This window comes from Antechinus flavipes, chromosome 5, assembly GCF_016432865.1.
Source record: "Antechinus flavipes isolate AdamAnt ecotype Samford, QLD, Australia chromosome 5, AdamAnt_v2, whole genome shotgun sequence".
Classification (NCBI taxonomy): domain Eukaryota; kingdom Metazoa; phylum Chordata; class Mammalia; order Dasyuromorphia; family Dasyuridae; genus Antechinus; species Antechinus flavipes.
This window is the reverse complement of record NC_067402.1, coordinates 36,771,898-36,788,814: the sequence shown is the minus strand read 5'-3', so window position 1 is coordinate 36,788,814 and position 16,917 is coordinate 36,771,898. Positions and strand designations below refer to the sequence as shown.

General features: G+C 38.6%; 1 protein-coding gene across 1 annotated transcript in view; it reads right to left on the bottom strand.

The window, feature by feature from the left end:
• Positions 1 to 14,574, bottom strand: part of COL6A6 (collagen type VI alpha 6 chain) — a 128,137-nt gene extending 113,563 nt beyond the window's left edge. The window contains exons 1-2 of the mRNA XM_051962343.1: positions 14,362 to 14,574; positions 14,043 to 14,271 (exon numbers count right to left, since the gene is read on the bottom strand). Of these exons, the coding sequence (XP_051818303.1) occupies positions 14,043 to 14,271; positions 14,362 to 14,574 (442 nt within the window). The remainder of the gene's footprint in view (positions 1 to 14,042; positions 14,272 to 14,361) is intronic.
• Between the last annotated feature and the right edge of the window lie 2,343 nt (positions 14,575 to 16,917).

The following is a 16,917-nucleotide window of genomic DNA, read 5'->3' as shown; positions in this document are numbered from 1 at the left end:
ATATATTTTAACATGTTTCTGCTTCATTCTAGTTTTGTTGTTTATTTACTTTGTATTGATATAGATCTGCAATATAACCATATTTGCTAGTTTACCATATTTAGTTTGCTCTTGATTTATAGTAATATAATTTTGCTGTATTCTCTATAATTCAGTGTATTCTCTAGGTAGTTTGAACTTCTAGGTACTGAAGCAGCCTTTCTGGTGATGCTTTGTATTGTGCATGTTGAGTGCCTCGTCACCATGTATCTGCCATACTTGGCACTAAGGTTATTTCCTGGCACATTGAATTAACCAACCACAGCATATCATATGCTTTGATATGTATTTGATGCTGAGTTGTATAATTGGAGTTTCTGATTTTTCAAGGCTGTGAGATCTAAATCCTGGAGAGCAATGAAGCAGCTCTCTTGAAAGGACAGAAAGATTATGTTCTAGCAGTTTGGAACAGTGATTGAGTCTGTAACAGGAAGAAAAAGAGGAGAAAGAAAGTGGGGACAGGTGGAAGAGGGAGGCTGCATTGCCTTGTCCTATGGAGCTTCAAAGAAGGCAAACTCCCCAGGGCTTTTCCTACTTTGCCCTTTACTCCCTCCTCTACTTTGAGGAGAGGATACTCCTGAGAGCCCTCAGAGAAGAGACCTGGTTATTTTGACAGATTTTTACATTTAAGGAAACTGCTGATTTGTTGAAAGAATGCGATGCTGTGGGTTTTATTAAGAGGGCTTAACACTGCTTCAGTAGACCAAGAGTAGTAGAGAAATACCTTCATTCAAGAAAGGAGAGACTCATAAAGAAGGCAGGTGACCTTTGGTGCAGACCATTCCCTTAAAAGATCAGCATCCAGCCCTGCAGTCCTGAGGTACCCCAAGCATTTCCCTATCTCGTGTGCCTCACTGTTGGGGTTTCTTTGTGTGCCCACTCTCCCCACACAGGCATTTGTGTACAATGCTGGGGGAGCATGAGCATCTATATTTTGATTATTCCTGCTTTTTCTTTCTCTTGAATAATCGTTCTTGCCTCTGCCTTCTTGTTTAGTAAATATTTCATGTTTTAGAATCAATAGCATCACTATACTTTTGTATGTGGGAAGCACACCAGTGTGGGCTCGGAAGCTACAGCAGTGATGAGCAGGAATGCATCCTCTATCCCAACATCCATCCATCAGCATTATCCCTAAGAGTGAGCAGTAAAGTTGTGGTACCCCCTTATCGGAAACCTCCCGGTCCGGCTACTGTGAGTGAGCCAGCTTGCTGAGAGAAAGCTAATGAGGTCAGCCACCACGTGGGAGCATTATACACGTGGTGCATTCAGAAGGGAAAAGGGAGACTTGGATAGAGTCGCCAACTTGCCCAATATTGCCCAACATTTACTAAGCACCTATTATGTGTCAGGCTCTGTTCTAAGCATCGAGGATATAAACACAAACAAACAAGATGATCTCTGTGCTCAAAGAGTTTATTTGTTAATAGGAGAAGATGGGAGCTTAAGGTAGAGTAAGGCAAGTATATTTCTCTCCACTTTTCACCTCCTGGTAAGATTGCTGGAGAGGAAGTAGAGAAGATCCGAGAGCTAGTTCATTTGGATTTAAATGGAGGATATCTGGGGACTCTCATTTAATATCGATCAGGCTTAGGGACTTACCAATCAAAAAAGCAAGCAGCAGATTCAGGATTTCTTCTCCCTGTGGGCAAAAGCCGAGTACTAGCAAGAGAAATTTGAACCTCTTGGGGGAAAAGATGGGGCAGAAGTGTTTCAACATCACCTCCCCATCCCCATCAACAAATAATGTCTATGTATTACCATAGCTGGTCAACTAGTTGATACAACGGATATAGCATCAGAAGACTCATCTTCCCGAGTTCAAATCCAGCCTCAGATACTTCCTAGCTCTGTGACCCTAGGGTTGCCTTGGTTTCCGCAACTGTAAAATGAGCTGAAAAGGAAATAGCAAGCCATCCCAGTATCTTTGCCAAGAAAACCCTAAATGGGATCATAAAGAATCAGACAAGATTAAAATGACTGAGAATCACCATAGCTATGAACTTCAAAGTCCCCTTGAATTTTGACTCAAACAAGGGATATTTTCATTCAGACTCTCTTGCCAAACATTCATCAAGTTGTTTTTCAAGAGTTCAAATAATGATTAGTTTACGATTTCTGAAGCCAACATTCGAGCTTTTGCAGAACAATTCTGGCAGAAAATTTCCATCTTGAAAGTTCACAGTCCGGCACTTAAGGCACTTCAGATACATTCCAGCATCACATTAATACCTAAATTATTTTCCAGTTTAAAAGCACAAAGATAGTATAGAAAATAAACAACTCCCTCATGACCGAGGTGGTATGTTTAAGATTATATTCATAACTATGAACATATTATGCTGCAATTTTCTTCCCTCCCTCATACACTCATAATGCCAAATTTAATTTCTTAGAATTTTCTTTTGAATTATGAAATACATTAGCTCTTGAAAATAATAGGCTAATAAAAGTAAACTTGGTTAACAGGAGGTACTTAGTCGAGACCTAAATATTATGATGAATTAGGCAATATAGTTATCTGGATAAATTAGTTCCAAAACAGATTTAAATGTATAGGAAGTGAATAGATTGCTTTTTTTGCTTTATTTAAATCACTACCTTAATTCTTTCCCTTATTCTTTTTCTTTTACATTTTGTTGGTGCATTTTGTTTATTTCACAATCTTGTCAATTTTCAATCACACCAATCCCAAATATAGCTTTCCCTTGTAACAAATTTGAAGCAAACATGTACTGATATTGCTGTATGTCCAACAGCAAATGCAGAGAACATTGCATTTTATCATCAATCTCTTGCACATGTATCATCGTTATATGAATTTGAATTCTGATGTCGTTTTGATTTATATTATTATGATAATTATTCAGATCTTCATACTTTGCTCTGTAACAGTTTATATTAACCATTTTTATGGTGCAATAACATTCTATTATATTCATATACCATAGTATATTCAGTCCCCAAATGAAGGGCAATCATTTTGATTTAAGGATTGTTTTTGCTACCCTCCCCCCACAAATATTACTATGAATATTTTGGTATATAGGGAAGGGGAGGAGGGGCTAATGATCCTCTTCTTTCTCCACCCTTTGTCTTCTCTTTGGGGAAAAGACTAATCCTTTCCTCTTCTCCTATGATCCCCATTTTTGCTGTAGCCCACAAATACCTAAGACTCTGCCTGCACTGGAAGCATCTTTCTATTTAGTACAAGAAGTTCCCATATGCATGTTCCTTTTTGTTTCCTGATATAATGAAAAACAAATTACTACTCGTGTGTCATAGAAGTGTGGCTTTTGGTAAAATGTAGGCATTCCCTGTGTCAATGAAACTATGGATCTATTCCTTATCCTTACCACATTATATTGCTTTCCTAATGTTAAATCAGTCTTGAATTCTAGATATAAATAAAATCTGGTCATAGATAATAACTACTGACATATTATGATAGCTTCTTTTCTAGTGTTTTGCTTAATTTTAAAATAATGATTTTATATTAATATAATTTTCTCTGTTTTATTTCTTCCTAGTTCGGATACCAGAACCTTATTTATCTCATAAAAGTACTTTGGTAAATCTTCATTCCATATTTTTACAAAAACTTTTTAAAGTGTTTTACACACTTTATCTGTAAGTCTACCCACACCAGGATTTCATCCATCCAATAAATAATTCATTTGCTCAATTTTTTTTTTCTAAGACCCAGTTGTTGATATTCTCTATTTCTTCATTTGTTAATCTTGCTATCACACCCACACCCACCCACCCACACACACCCACCCCATTTCAATTACATTTTGAGGGTTTGGGACATATAATTAGATATTATAGTTTCTAATATTTTAAAAATCTACTCTAAATTTGTTGTGAAATTTCTTTTCTTTTTTTCTTTAATTTTTTTTCAATTTGATCTCTAACCAAATAAATGGTTTTCTATTTTATTTGTTCTCATTTTTTGTATTTTATTTATCATTTTTTAAAATTTCTGTTTATCTTTTTTGTTTTTTTTTCATTTTTTTAATAAGCAGTATGCTCTATTCATTGGTCTTCTGCTTCTTTCTGTTATTGCTCTGTGAATAATTTTTTTCTTGTGTGGGCACAATCTGGTGTAAATGGAATGTTATATTCTGAATCTACATATATTATACATTGATGCCTACTGTATTTTAAACTCTTGGATAAAAGAAAGTTAACATTTCAGAATAAACACAAAGATTTTGCTTCTATTATCTGACATACAAAGTTTTATTCACCAATCGACATTAATGAAAAGAGGCAATGTGGGTAATACAATAATGTCAAGCCAGGAGCAGGTCAAACCAGATTAAAATGTAAAAGTGAATTATTTAAGAAAATAAATAAGAACATAATAAAACAAAGGTAATATTAATATATGCTTTTCTAAGTCAACCAGCTGCCCCCAAGACAATTTATATATGGTGTAGTGGTCCTGATTCTCTCCAACTTTGCTACTACTAGCATAATGGATAGAGATCTGGAAGATCTAAGATTTAGTGTTCTATTCACAGTGTGACCTTAGGCATGTCATATAACTCCTCAATACTGAGGCAACTCTCTCAATAGAAGAGAGGGTGTTAGCTTTTACAGGTAAAGGATAGTCCCTCAATTGGCATTTTTTTACACCAACAAAATCACAAGTCAATAATTTCTATTTAACTAAGACCTATTGGGATATATCAGTTACCAGAAGATTAGTATTATTAGTGGTAGAATGGATTTCTGTCAGCCTATGTAAAATTTGAATAAATAACCCAAAGCTTCAATTTCCCTTCCTACTCCCATCTTTCTCCTTCTAAAGATCTTGGGTCACATACAGAAGTTTCAAAGCAGAGAGGGCTTTTGGAAGTGCAAGGGTAAAGGATCTAGCAATTGAGTATGTATTTCTAAACTTTTTTTTTAAAAGAGAGAATTCTCCCTTTTCTTTTAATTTACCTTATTTGGAGTGGACAAATTATCCTATAAAATATCATAAAGAACAAATAAAACATACCAGTAAAAGCTCCAGCCTTCAAAGACCATTAAAAAAATGGAAATATGCCCACATGACCATAATGCTGTCATCAGGCAAAAATTCTAACAAAGGAATAGCAATACCGAGTCTGGTTTTAATCTTCTATACTTTCAAGATGAGCTTTTCTTTGTGAAGACTTTTCCATCGCAAACTCAAAGTTCAATGATGAAATTCAAAAAAAGATGAGGAATAAAATGCCAATATTTGAAAAGAAAACCCATTTTCTCAGGGACATAGCAATGATAACTGGATTAAAAAAAAAATCCTAACAAACCCAAAAGCTTACAATGAAAGGAGAAAGGATGTTAAACGTTTTTGCTGAATAATTCCTTTTCATTGATCCTTGAGCAATAGTTATGAAATTTTAGGGCCTGAAGGGACCTTTGTGATTATAGGATCAAGAATTGTAAAAAAACATTTAAGATAGCCTATGTCAACCCCTTTATTTTAGATATGGAAACTAAAGTATAAGGAGGTTTGCCTTGTCCAAGAACTCATATGCGCTAAGTGGCAAAGTTAGGATTGAAATCAGGACCTCTGATCCTAGATACTACTCAACTCCAAATTTTTTTTTTAAAAACAAATGGGGAAACTGGGACCCAGAGTCTTCAAATCGCTTGCCCAAAAGCTCCTGATTTCCAGTCCAAGCATTTTCCCATGCAACATTCTGACTTTCAAGTTTTACCAAAGTTTTATATTTTCTGGCACAGTCTTGTAGTCTTGGATTTGATTAAACTTCAAGATCCCCCCACACACTTAACAGTATAATTCTATCATAACTAGTTATAATAAATCACTGCACTTAGAGACAATAATCAAAACAGCCAGCCCTTTTTCATTAAGTGAGACTTGAGGTTATCTGGATAAGGGCTGGCTAGAGTTGATCTTCATATCACCAAGAAACAAAATAATCTGCTGAACAAAATAACAAACTACATTATTGTCATATTATTTCAATTCAATCGCAGCATTTATTGAGCACCTATTATATACAAGGATTCTGATGACTCATTGAAGCATGGAGGTCACTTGGAGTGTGAACGCTTTCAGGTGCTGTCAGGCTTTAAGTAATGATTAATGATTCAGTCAATCGATAAGTATTTATTATGAGTATTTATAAGTATTTATTAAATATTTATTATGAGTCATGTGCTTGGGATATAAAGACTAAGTAAAACTAAATTAAAATAAACAGTCCTTAGGGAGCTTTATGGGGAAGATGGCATGGGCCCATATAAATGAATATATGTAAAATAAATACAAGAATTTAAAGGGAAGAGTTTGGCACCTGGAGAAGAAGAGGAAAGGCTTCCAAGAGTGGGCAGCATTTCCACTTTGAAGAAAGAGGATTCTAAATATGGGGGTAGCCTATGCAAGGCACAGTGTGTGAGGAAGAGCAAGAATAGCAGTCTGACTGGACTAAAATTCATAAGTATGTATACATAGGCACCTACCATGCCAGGTTCTGTGGTAGAAATAAAATGGTACGATGAATGAAACTCCTATTCATAAGGAACTTACTTTCTAATGGGGGGTGTGGAATAAAGTATTTACAGGAAAAGTCTAAAATTACTAAGTATGAAGTAATAAAAAGGAGTTTGAGAGAGAGAGAACACTAGCAGTTAGAAGCATCAAGAAAAGCTTCACGTAGTATGTGGTGCTCGAGTTAGGCTCTGAAGGAAAAGAAGGAGTCTATGATGTCGAGGTGATGAGGGAGTATTTTATATTCTGTTCAACAACCAAGATATCAGAAATGGAGATCTGGGAGGGGAGAGTAGTTTGACCAAATCATAGAGTCATGAAGGGTCATGGGGATAGAATGTTAGATTGCAGTTATGTTTTAGAGTGCTTTACATGCTAAGCAAAGGTGTTTATTTTTTATTTGAGAAGCAATAGGGAACCACTGGAGTTTACCGAGGGTCAGATTTGTACTTCAGGCAATAATGGGAGAAATTAGCAGGAGTGGGAAGATGCTTGAGGCAATGAAACCAGTGAGGAAATCATTGTTTTAAGTAAGACTAAGAGATGATATGAGCCTGAATTAAGATGATGGCCACTCTGAATAGAGAGAAGAGATAGAATTTGAGAGATGTAGTATTAGAAATGGCAAGATTTGGCAACTGATACTATATGATGTATATGACTAGACATGTGTATAAATAATTTTATTTTAATACAAACATTATACAAATTATATTATTATAATAATGAAATTTTTAAAAGATCTTATCTTTTCAAAATGTCCATTCAGAGACCATCTATTTTTTTTTCTTTATTTTTTTTTCTTTAGCCACAGTAAGATGGTGTGTTACTGTGTATTTTAAAAAATTCATTTTGGATCAAAGGCAGCCGTCCCTCAAGAGTAGTTATCTGGCCAAAACACTCATCCTTAAGCAGAATGACCTCCTATCCTAGAGAGTGGAGATCTACTTCAGATGCCTAGAAAAGAACCTTCTTAGATATCTCTATCTCCATCTCTCTCTCTAAAAAGTGTACATCAGCCTTAGTTATTCTTTAACTAACAGAGTGGATTTTTTTTTTAACTCAGAATATCTTTTAGTATTTTGCAAGTAAGTAAACCCAGGGCATTTCAATGGAGTAAAGTAAGGCAGAAATTCAATGAAAAGAACCTGCTGGAACAAATGTGTGAGCTCCCTCCTCCCCTTTCTGCATCAAGATGCAGTATCTTATGACTTAATTCCTCATTAAACAATTTCATTTTGCTTGCTAGGGTTTGCAGACTTCCTGCACTTACATCCTATGACCAACTCTGGAATGAGTGATCAATATCTTTGAACTTTGATGGAATTCCCCTTCTTAAAGAACTTTTCTTTTTCCCCTTATCCCATAGCTCCTCCTAGGGCATTCTACAACTTCTCTACTATCTTGTGGAAAGACTACCTTGAAATCTTGACTGTATAAAACAGATCAGAAATTCAGATTGAAGGAAAGTTGTCAGTAGGTTTTTACCCTTTTCAGCTTTAAATAAGAACTGTTGTGTTGTCTACCTGAATTCCCTATCCAGTATAAGCAGTGGCTGTTTATCTAGAATTTTGGTGGTAAAAGGGGAAGAAAGCTTTGCCATTAATCCAGAGATATTTCAGGGTCTGGTATATCTGTCTCTCTGATCTGGAGGGGAACTGGATGCCCCACTTAGTAGACAGAGCATTTCACTGGTCCACAGAGACTTTCTTTGGTGGGTTTTTTCCCCTTAGGCAATTGGGATTAAGTGACTTATCTAGGGTCACACAGCTAGGAAGTGTTAAGTATCTGAGATCACATTTGAACTCAGGTCCTCCTGACTTCAGGGTTAGAGCTCTATCCACTGTGCTATCCAGCTGCCTCTTTCTTTGGTGTTTTTTTGTTTTTGTTTTTTAAGTTTGAGCCTTCCCTTGTCTATCTTTATTAAGCATCTACTTTGTATAAGACATGCAAAGACAAAATAAAAAGTTCCTTCCCTACGTTAAAAGAAGTGGGAAGAGGGGGCCTCATATACGTGGTACAGTGAATAGAGGATTGGCCATGGAGTTAGAAGTTCCGAATTCAAATATGACCTTGGACCCTTGACATGTATTATGTAATCCCTTGATAGGAAATCAAGGTAGATTACAACAGCTTATATTTAAAGTTGAAAAGGGTAAAAACCCATAACAATCTGCCTTCAATCTGAATTTCTAGTCTTTTTGTATAGTCAAAGTTTCAAGGCAGTCCTTCCACAAAACAGCAGTGAAGTAGGATGACCTAGATCAGGGGTCCTCAAACTTTTAAATAGGGGGCCAGTTCACTGTCCCTCAGACTGTTGGAGGGCTGGACTATAGTAAAAACAAAAACTTTGTTTCGTGGGCCTTTAAATAAAGAAACTTCATAGCCCTGGGTGAGGGGGATAAACGTCCTCAGCCACCACGTCTGGCCCAAGGGCCGTAGTTTGAGGACCCCTGAATTCCTAGATGGTAGCTACTGGATAAGGGGGAAAAAAAGTTCTTCAAGAAGGGGATGACCCTAGTAATTTAACCCTGACTGCCTCACAAAAAAAATTACCCATTACATAAAACATACAAACACATATATATACACATACCGGACAGACACATGCATATGTGTGCAATACATTTACAATGCACTTCATGCCATGAACATATATATTATACATATCCTCACATATACATACAAATATTTATATATATGGGGTGAGTGAAAGTGAAGCATCAATTGAATTGCTGAAATTATATATGTGAAACATTGGAAAGACAATATCTTTGACAGCAATAAAATAGTGGGAAAGACGGTTTTTTGGGGAGCAAGATAAAGAAGTCTGTGTTGGACATGTTGAGTGCAATGGGGAGCAATTTATAATAAGGCTAGAAATTTGGTTGATGTCAAGTGGAATAGGGGCTTACATGCCAAATGGAGTTAGTTATATTTCATCACAAAGAAAATAGAGTCACTGAAATATATCAAGTTGGGGAGTGACATGGTCAGAAGTTTGTTTTACGAATGTTACTGGCAGGGTGGGCTGGGGAAGGGAGAGAAGAAAATTAATTAAGAGGTTATTACAATAGCCAAGGCAAAAGATGAGGGCCTGAACAAGGATCAGGGTCATGTGGATACAGAGAAGGGGACAGATGTGAGAGATATTGTAATGGATAAAACTTGCCAAACATGTGGCTGCATGGAGCAGGGGAGGGTGAGGAGTCAAGGATGAGATCAAGATTATCAGTCTGAATAACCAGGAAGATGTCTCTAAGAGGGGATGGATTGGGGTAATGGATGACGTGAAGAAGTTATGTTTTTGACATGTTGAGATAAAGAAGCTTAAGGGATGTCCCCCTGGAGATGTAGGTAATAACATCCCTAGTTTAGTGTTAAGAGCTAAAAGAGACAGTCATGTCATGAAAGCCCAGAGGGGAAAGAGTAATCTCTGAAGAAAAGGCAGTCAACAATTTAAAATGCAGCAAACTCATCGAGAAGAAATAGGACCACTTGGTCATTTAGAGATTTCTGTTGACTTTGGAGAGAAGAGGGCCATTATATAAGAAATCAAAGTCAGATTTTGGAAGGTTCAAAAGTGTGAAAAAGAGTTCAAAGCAAAGATAGTAAACTTTTCTACAATCTTAGTTATAAAAGGGAAGAAAACTAAAGGATGATGGAGCAAGGACATAGTAGGTTCTCCTGAGAGTCTTTTCATTCTTATTTTTTAAAAGTATAGACTATATCTTGATGCATTCCTAAGTAGCAGAAAATATGTTAGTAGAAGGGGGACAATCAGAGAGACAGAAATCAATCATGAAAGCAATCTGTTATGAGAAGATAGGATCAAGGGGAAAGAGAGAAGAGTGAGTCCCGACAAGGGAAAGGACTATCTTTCATTCAGAATAATTAACTATATGTCTGTCATCTAAAGACAGGGAAGGTACATGAAGAGAGGCAACACCAGTTACACAGGAAACTTTTTTCCTCAGAATTTCTTCAAAATTGAATCACGAAATCATGTATCCTTGAAGCAAGTATAAAACATGGTATTGATTCCAAATATTTCTTTTCTCAGAGTCTTATTTTACAATATTTTATTAGTTTATATGTAGTATGGGAGATTTCTCTCTTAATTAACCAGTTTGCCTCAGTTTCCCCAACAGTAAAATAGGCGTGATAATAATAGCACATACTTCCTGGGATTTTTTGTGAGGATCAAATAAGATAATATTTTTAAAACAGGGTGTCAAGCACATAGTAGGTGCTACTAAAATGCTAACTATTACTACTATTATTAATGCCATCTACTCTGATGCTCTTCTCATTAGTTGAAATGTGATAAGAATTTTCAGGGATGTGGTATTGTATATCCATGAGGTTTCCAAAGATATTTTCTTCTCTGATGGGCTAAGACAAACAGAAGTTAAATGACTTGCCCAACGTCACACAGCTATCCAGTGTTTGAGGCCATATTTAAAATCAAATCTGACTCTCGCCTCAGTGCTCTATTCACTGAGCCACCAAACTGCCTCAGTGATGTTTTATCCTATATAAAAAAGTGATTCCATAAAATGAGACCCTGGGACTAGATAAAAGAGGAGGTGATGAGCATTAGTTAAGCACCTACTATGTGTCAGGCACTGTGCTATCACTTTAAAAATATTTCATTTGATCCTTACAACAATCCTGGGATGAAAGTGCTTTTATAATTCCCATTTTACACCTGAGGAAACTGAGGCAGATCTGAAATGACTTATCCAAAGTCAGCAATTAGTATGTATCTGAGGCTTCATTAGAACTCGGGACTTCCTGACTCCAGGTTCAGTGCTTTACGCAGTATACTATACAGTATTCCTTAATGCCTCCAAGATCCTGTTGAACCTTGAAACCACAATTCTTTGGCACTTATACTCTACCAATGGTAGCCCTTTGCCCCTTGTAACTATACTGCACAGCCCAACCATCTAAAACAACCCACTGGAGCATCAAGGGATTGATTCTTTCAGAGTGGGAATAGGGGCAGCAGCATCTTAGCTTATTTTGATAAGTGTCCATGAACATGATGAAAGCTGAAGTTTTCACCTCCCGAGTTACAGGTGTCTATTCCATGGCCCATCAGCCTACTAAAATGCAAACAGAAACTCCCTTTAGATAGCAAGAAACAGAGGTTCTTAGTCACCAAGGAGAAGAAATTCCATTCCTGCTTACGACAGCATGATCGCCATTTGTTTTTTAAATATTCCAAATATTCACACATTTCAGCAATTTATGGCAGCCTTGTCTTCCATTATTCTCCATCACTGAGGTTCTATTCTATTTAATGAAATAGGATCTTATACGATTGACTTGCATTTGCAACTTTAGCAACAACCTGCCCCTTCCTCTTCAAAGGAAGCATTACAAAAGAAATTTCTACTGGGAGTTTCCACCTTTACATGCAATACAGCCAGAGATTTAAGGGGTGTCATTTTCAAGACTCACCACCGAGTCAAAAGGATGCGAGGGAGTGCCTTTCCTATTCTTCCATCATGTTCTAATTATTGTGGAAAGAAAAGGGTCAGGAAAGGAAATTCCAAATTTCCCCTTTATAAGCAACAATCGAATCGTTAATTTAAGATCTCGAGACTTCTAGTCAACAAACATTAATTAAATACACCTGCTAAATGAAAATTGCTTGAAATCATTCATATCCCATATGAAATTGTTATCAAAGTGTACAAATAGTACATTGGCTGGGCAAATGGAAACAAGCTACTGTAACAATAGTAGTCCATTCAAGCTGAATACTGCACGAAGACTTTGGGGACATCTTATATTTCAACATATTCTCCCAAGAATGCTTGAGAAGGCTCCACACAAACATTAGATAGCTAAAAATCCTTAAATTTTCTTTTAAATCCATTTTGCTTTCCTGCTTGCCACAGAGAAGCATCTTTATTATTTTTATTATCTTCAGACAAATGCTATCCCAGCATTTAAGTTTTTTGTTATGGACCCCATGGGCCCTCTGGTGAAGTCTTCTCAGAAAGTTTTTAAATACATAAAAGACAAGAAACAGGACTATAAAGGAAACCAATTATATTGAAATAATTAACAGAAAAGGTTTTAGGGTTTTTTTTAAGTTCACAAACCCCACATTAAGAACCCTGAAAACCTCTTCCCCCTATAACAATCTTTCAAATGAAAGTTTGGAGCAAAGTTTCTCCCAATGCAAACACAGTTATTTTTCCAAACACACCTGAATGACCAGATTGTCCTCAAAGTCACCATGTTTCAACTCTCCTCCCTCTCATCTGGAACAAATCTAACCTTAAGTTTGATGTCACACTCCCAGAGTCCGTTGCAGCAATATCCCCAGCAAGACTTAGCACTAGCTAGGAAGGAAACTATTTTCTCTCTTTCCTAATCTTGAGAATCCAGAAACCAACAGCTCAGCAAAACCAAACTCTTGCTGCTAGCATGCCAAAGAGTAGAGAGGGAGAAAAGCAAACCCCCAAGATTGGGGAAGCATCCAGTATCCTTAATGTACAAGAGAAGAGATAACAGAGAGGGGTCAAGGAAGCCGGAAAACTATTCTGAAAGGTAGGTTCTGAAAGGTGTCAAACATGCACAAAGCCTGTAACACTCCAAAGTGCTGCCCAAACCAGATTAAAATATAATTTAGGAAATATTTAACAAACGAAATAAAATCCAATAAAATATAGATAATATTACTATGTAGGGATAATATGGGGATCCTCAGATACTATTTAGCAGCCCCATTGCTATATAAGATTGATAGGACTGGACCTCACTTCTTAATTCAATTAGCATAATTAAGCATCTTACCCTAGTTGCTGGGGATAGAAAAACAAAACAAAACAAAACGAGATGAAATGAGATGGTGAAGTCACAGGGAAAATCTAGGTCAAACTTTTGTATTCAATAAGCATTAATTAAACACCTACTAGATGTAGGTCACTTTGCTAGGTACTGGGGATACAAAAATATAAGCAAACAAAAACCCACTCCTGCTTTTAAGGAGATTACATTCTCTTGGGGGGAAATAGAAAATATTACAAATTATAGCCCACTAGTTAGAGGGCAGGGATCCCCACTTCTTACACCTACTGCCAGGTCCTTAACTTTTCCGTGTTCTAGGACTCTAATACAGAACAGGTGCCAATCTGCCCTGGTAGAGAGAATTTCCTCAGAGGGAGTTCTTATGCCAATGAAATCACAGGTCCAGCCCCCAAATAAATAAATAACAGGCAAACGAAGTCATTTCCTGCTCTAAAGCGAAGATGCTAAGGTTACCTTAATGAGTTTAGTTGCCAAGTAGCTCTGCCCAAGCATAGGACGCGCCTCCTTTCCCGGGTCTGTCATGCTCAGCTGGCATTCCAAGGCCAGGAGGGAAATGCCTTCCCTGCCAGCCACTTGCCACCTGTAACTTACGCTCCCCCCTTTCCCCTTTCCGCTTCTGTCCCAGATCTGGCTTTTGGACTTAACGCCACCCAGCTACCTTTTTCTTGGAGTCTCCCACTCTGGGCTGTCTTTTGCCCGCCAGCCGGTTCCAGGGCGCGGGGGAGCTGCGTGCGCCCACTCACGATGCGGGGCCCTGCAAGACTATGTTGGGAGCGCGGGCCGGCGGCACGAGCCTGGCCAGATGGGCGCGCGGGAGACTGGCTCTGCCGGCCGGGTTGGGAGCGCGGGGGACCGAGGCCGGGGGCGCGGGCTGCGGGCTCTCCAGCCTGTAAGTGCAGCGCGCTGCGCTCCCCGGTCTCCCCCGACCACGCGCGCTATAAAGCGCCCTCTCCCGCCCCGCCCCGCTGCTGGCTCACCCTGGAGCCAGAACTGCGCGTGGAGCGCAGCCAGAGGTGCAGGGGCGGTGGAAGCCCTGGGGCTGTAATCACCCCACCCGGCCCCCGCAGCTGGAGCCTCCACACAGAGGCGGGGAGCGGGTCCCAAGCTCTCTCGGGCGCCCAGCGGCTGCGGCCGCGCTTCCAGGGAACTGAGATCTCCGAGACGCACAAGCCTTTGCACATACCTTTCATTTTTGCGATTGTCTTTCAGGATTTTTCCTATTCTTTTCTCTTTTTAAAAGTTGATTTTGCATTGTTTTTAATTGGCAGCTGCCGCCCCTTTCCCGAATTTAGCAGGCTACAGGCGGACATAAAGTTTGGGGTGGAAAAGCAGTCCCCCTTGCGTCCCATGGGCGCCTCGAGGAGGAGGGTTGTGTGGGATGGCACAGGCCCCCGTTGTTCCATTGAACACAACTCTGGGCATAAGCGGTGCAAGTCGAGGATGGGAATGACACGAGAGGAGGCTCTGCTCCGACTTATTACAGACCCTGCCGGGGTAGGTGCTGCTCAGAGTCCTCGGGAGATAGACCCAATGTTTGGAGGGAAGCAGAGAAGGTGCAAGCAGATATGCTATTAGAGTAGATGGGAACTCAGTAAAGAGGATAGCCCCTGCTCAGCTGTTTGCCAGCTGTGTGGTTTTCCGTAACTCATTGTGCTTCTGTGGGCCTCAGTTTCCCCATCTGTACATAAGAAAGTTGGACTAGATGAGCTCCAAGTTACCATCCAGAACGTTTGAAAGATTGGGATATCCTCAGAAATCACCTAATCCTGCCTGTATGGGAACAGGAACGCCCTCGGAAACTCGCTATTTGGCCATTTAGATCTGCTCCATAGACCTCTATGGAAGAGAATCTATTTTATCTCTCCCTTCTACAATAGAGCCAGTGTGGGTCAACAGAAAGGGCATTAGCTCTGGGATCAGAGCACCCGAATTCAAATTCTAACTCTAAAACTTAGTTCCTTTTTTATTTAGCTTCTCTGGACCTCAGTTTCCTCCTCTTTAAAGTAAGCAGATTGTACTAGGGAAAATCTGAAGTCTCTTTTCATCTGAGATCCTAGGTGGTCCTAATGATAACATTTTTGGTATGGATATGTACTCCTTTAACCTTTGCTAAAGACTATTACTGAAGGGAATCAATTGCTTCCAGGTTTGAGATCCTGCAAAGATACTTGGGGAAAAAATATTTTTTTTCTGATCTCTTGCCCACTTAGATGGACTCTCAGCACCAAACTCAGGACCTTGTTACTTGCTGCAGCCATTGGCTTCTGGGTAACTAACTGAGTTTCCCATTTCAGAGTTGGAATATTTAATCTGTTGCTTCTATTGTTAGTCATTCAATGGAAAATCCATAAGCAAGAGATTTCCAAACTTCTATTTGGTTCAACATTCTTAAGTAATATAATTTAGAGTTCTGGTGTCCTCATCCAAATATCTTGGTGATGATAGATAAAATGACCAGCACTTTATCCACACGATAGAAAATTGCCTCACTGGAATCACTCCGCATTAATTTTAGAGTAGTTTCCCTGGCCAGTTCTACCTCCCGGTGTTTCCCAGGTAAAAAGCTAATGTGGGTAGAAGAAGAGCAATATGGGGCAGGGAACAGAGAGTAGGTGAGAAAGACCCGAGTTGAAGTTCCATCTCTGACACATGCTACCCATTATGCCATAGAAAAATCATTTAACCTCTCACAGCTCTATGTGACTCTCTAAGACTATAAGGTTTTTACATTTTTAAAATTAATTATTAGAAGCATTAATTATCTCTTTCACTGCTCTAATTGAACAAAGAAAAGTAAAAATCCTCATAGCAAATATGCATAATTCAGCAAAACAAATCCCCGCATTGGCTATGTCCAAAAATGTCTCATATCTTACATCTTAAGTCTATTAGCAACAGAAAAGCACACCCCTTTGCCTCCCCCTATGGATTAATTAAAGAGCCACAGTGGAACTAGCCAGATGCCTTCCAGCCTCATGTGATTTTTCCAAGAACTCATAGAGAATAGACTGGAGATCTTACAAAAGAATAACCCTCTTATGCCCTGGAAGGGCTCACCTCCTCTGTTTTTTCTCTTCCTCGTTCTTCTTCTACTGAATTTCTGAATAGTAAATCCTACTGATTCTATCATCAATCAATCAGCAACCATTTATTAAGCACCTACTATGTCCCAGGCACTTTGCTAGGCTTGGGGAATACAAATTCAAAGAACGATTAAGCTGAAGAGTTTATTTCTTGTCTTGTTTGTATTTCCTGTTTTTTTTACTTTCTAAATGAAAACTGAAAAGAGCTATCCATCTCAAGACCCCATGTCTAATGATTTTGAGTCATCTAACAGAAATGAAGCCCATTTCTGCAGCTGGATCACACCAAATAGCATTTAACTGAATGAATATTGCCTTGTGTATCATCTCCTCTTACCCTGAAAAAGGTACAGAATAGTCTCTTGCAAAGAGGCAGGTGGTCACCTAAAATGACCCCTCTCTTACCCTTTGCATAATCTCCCTAAACTGTGGGACCAGAGAAAGACTGGG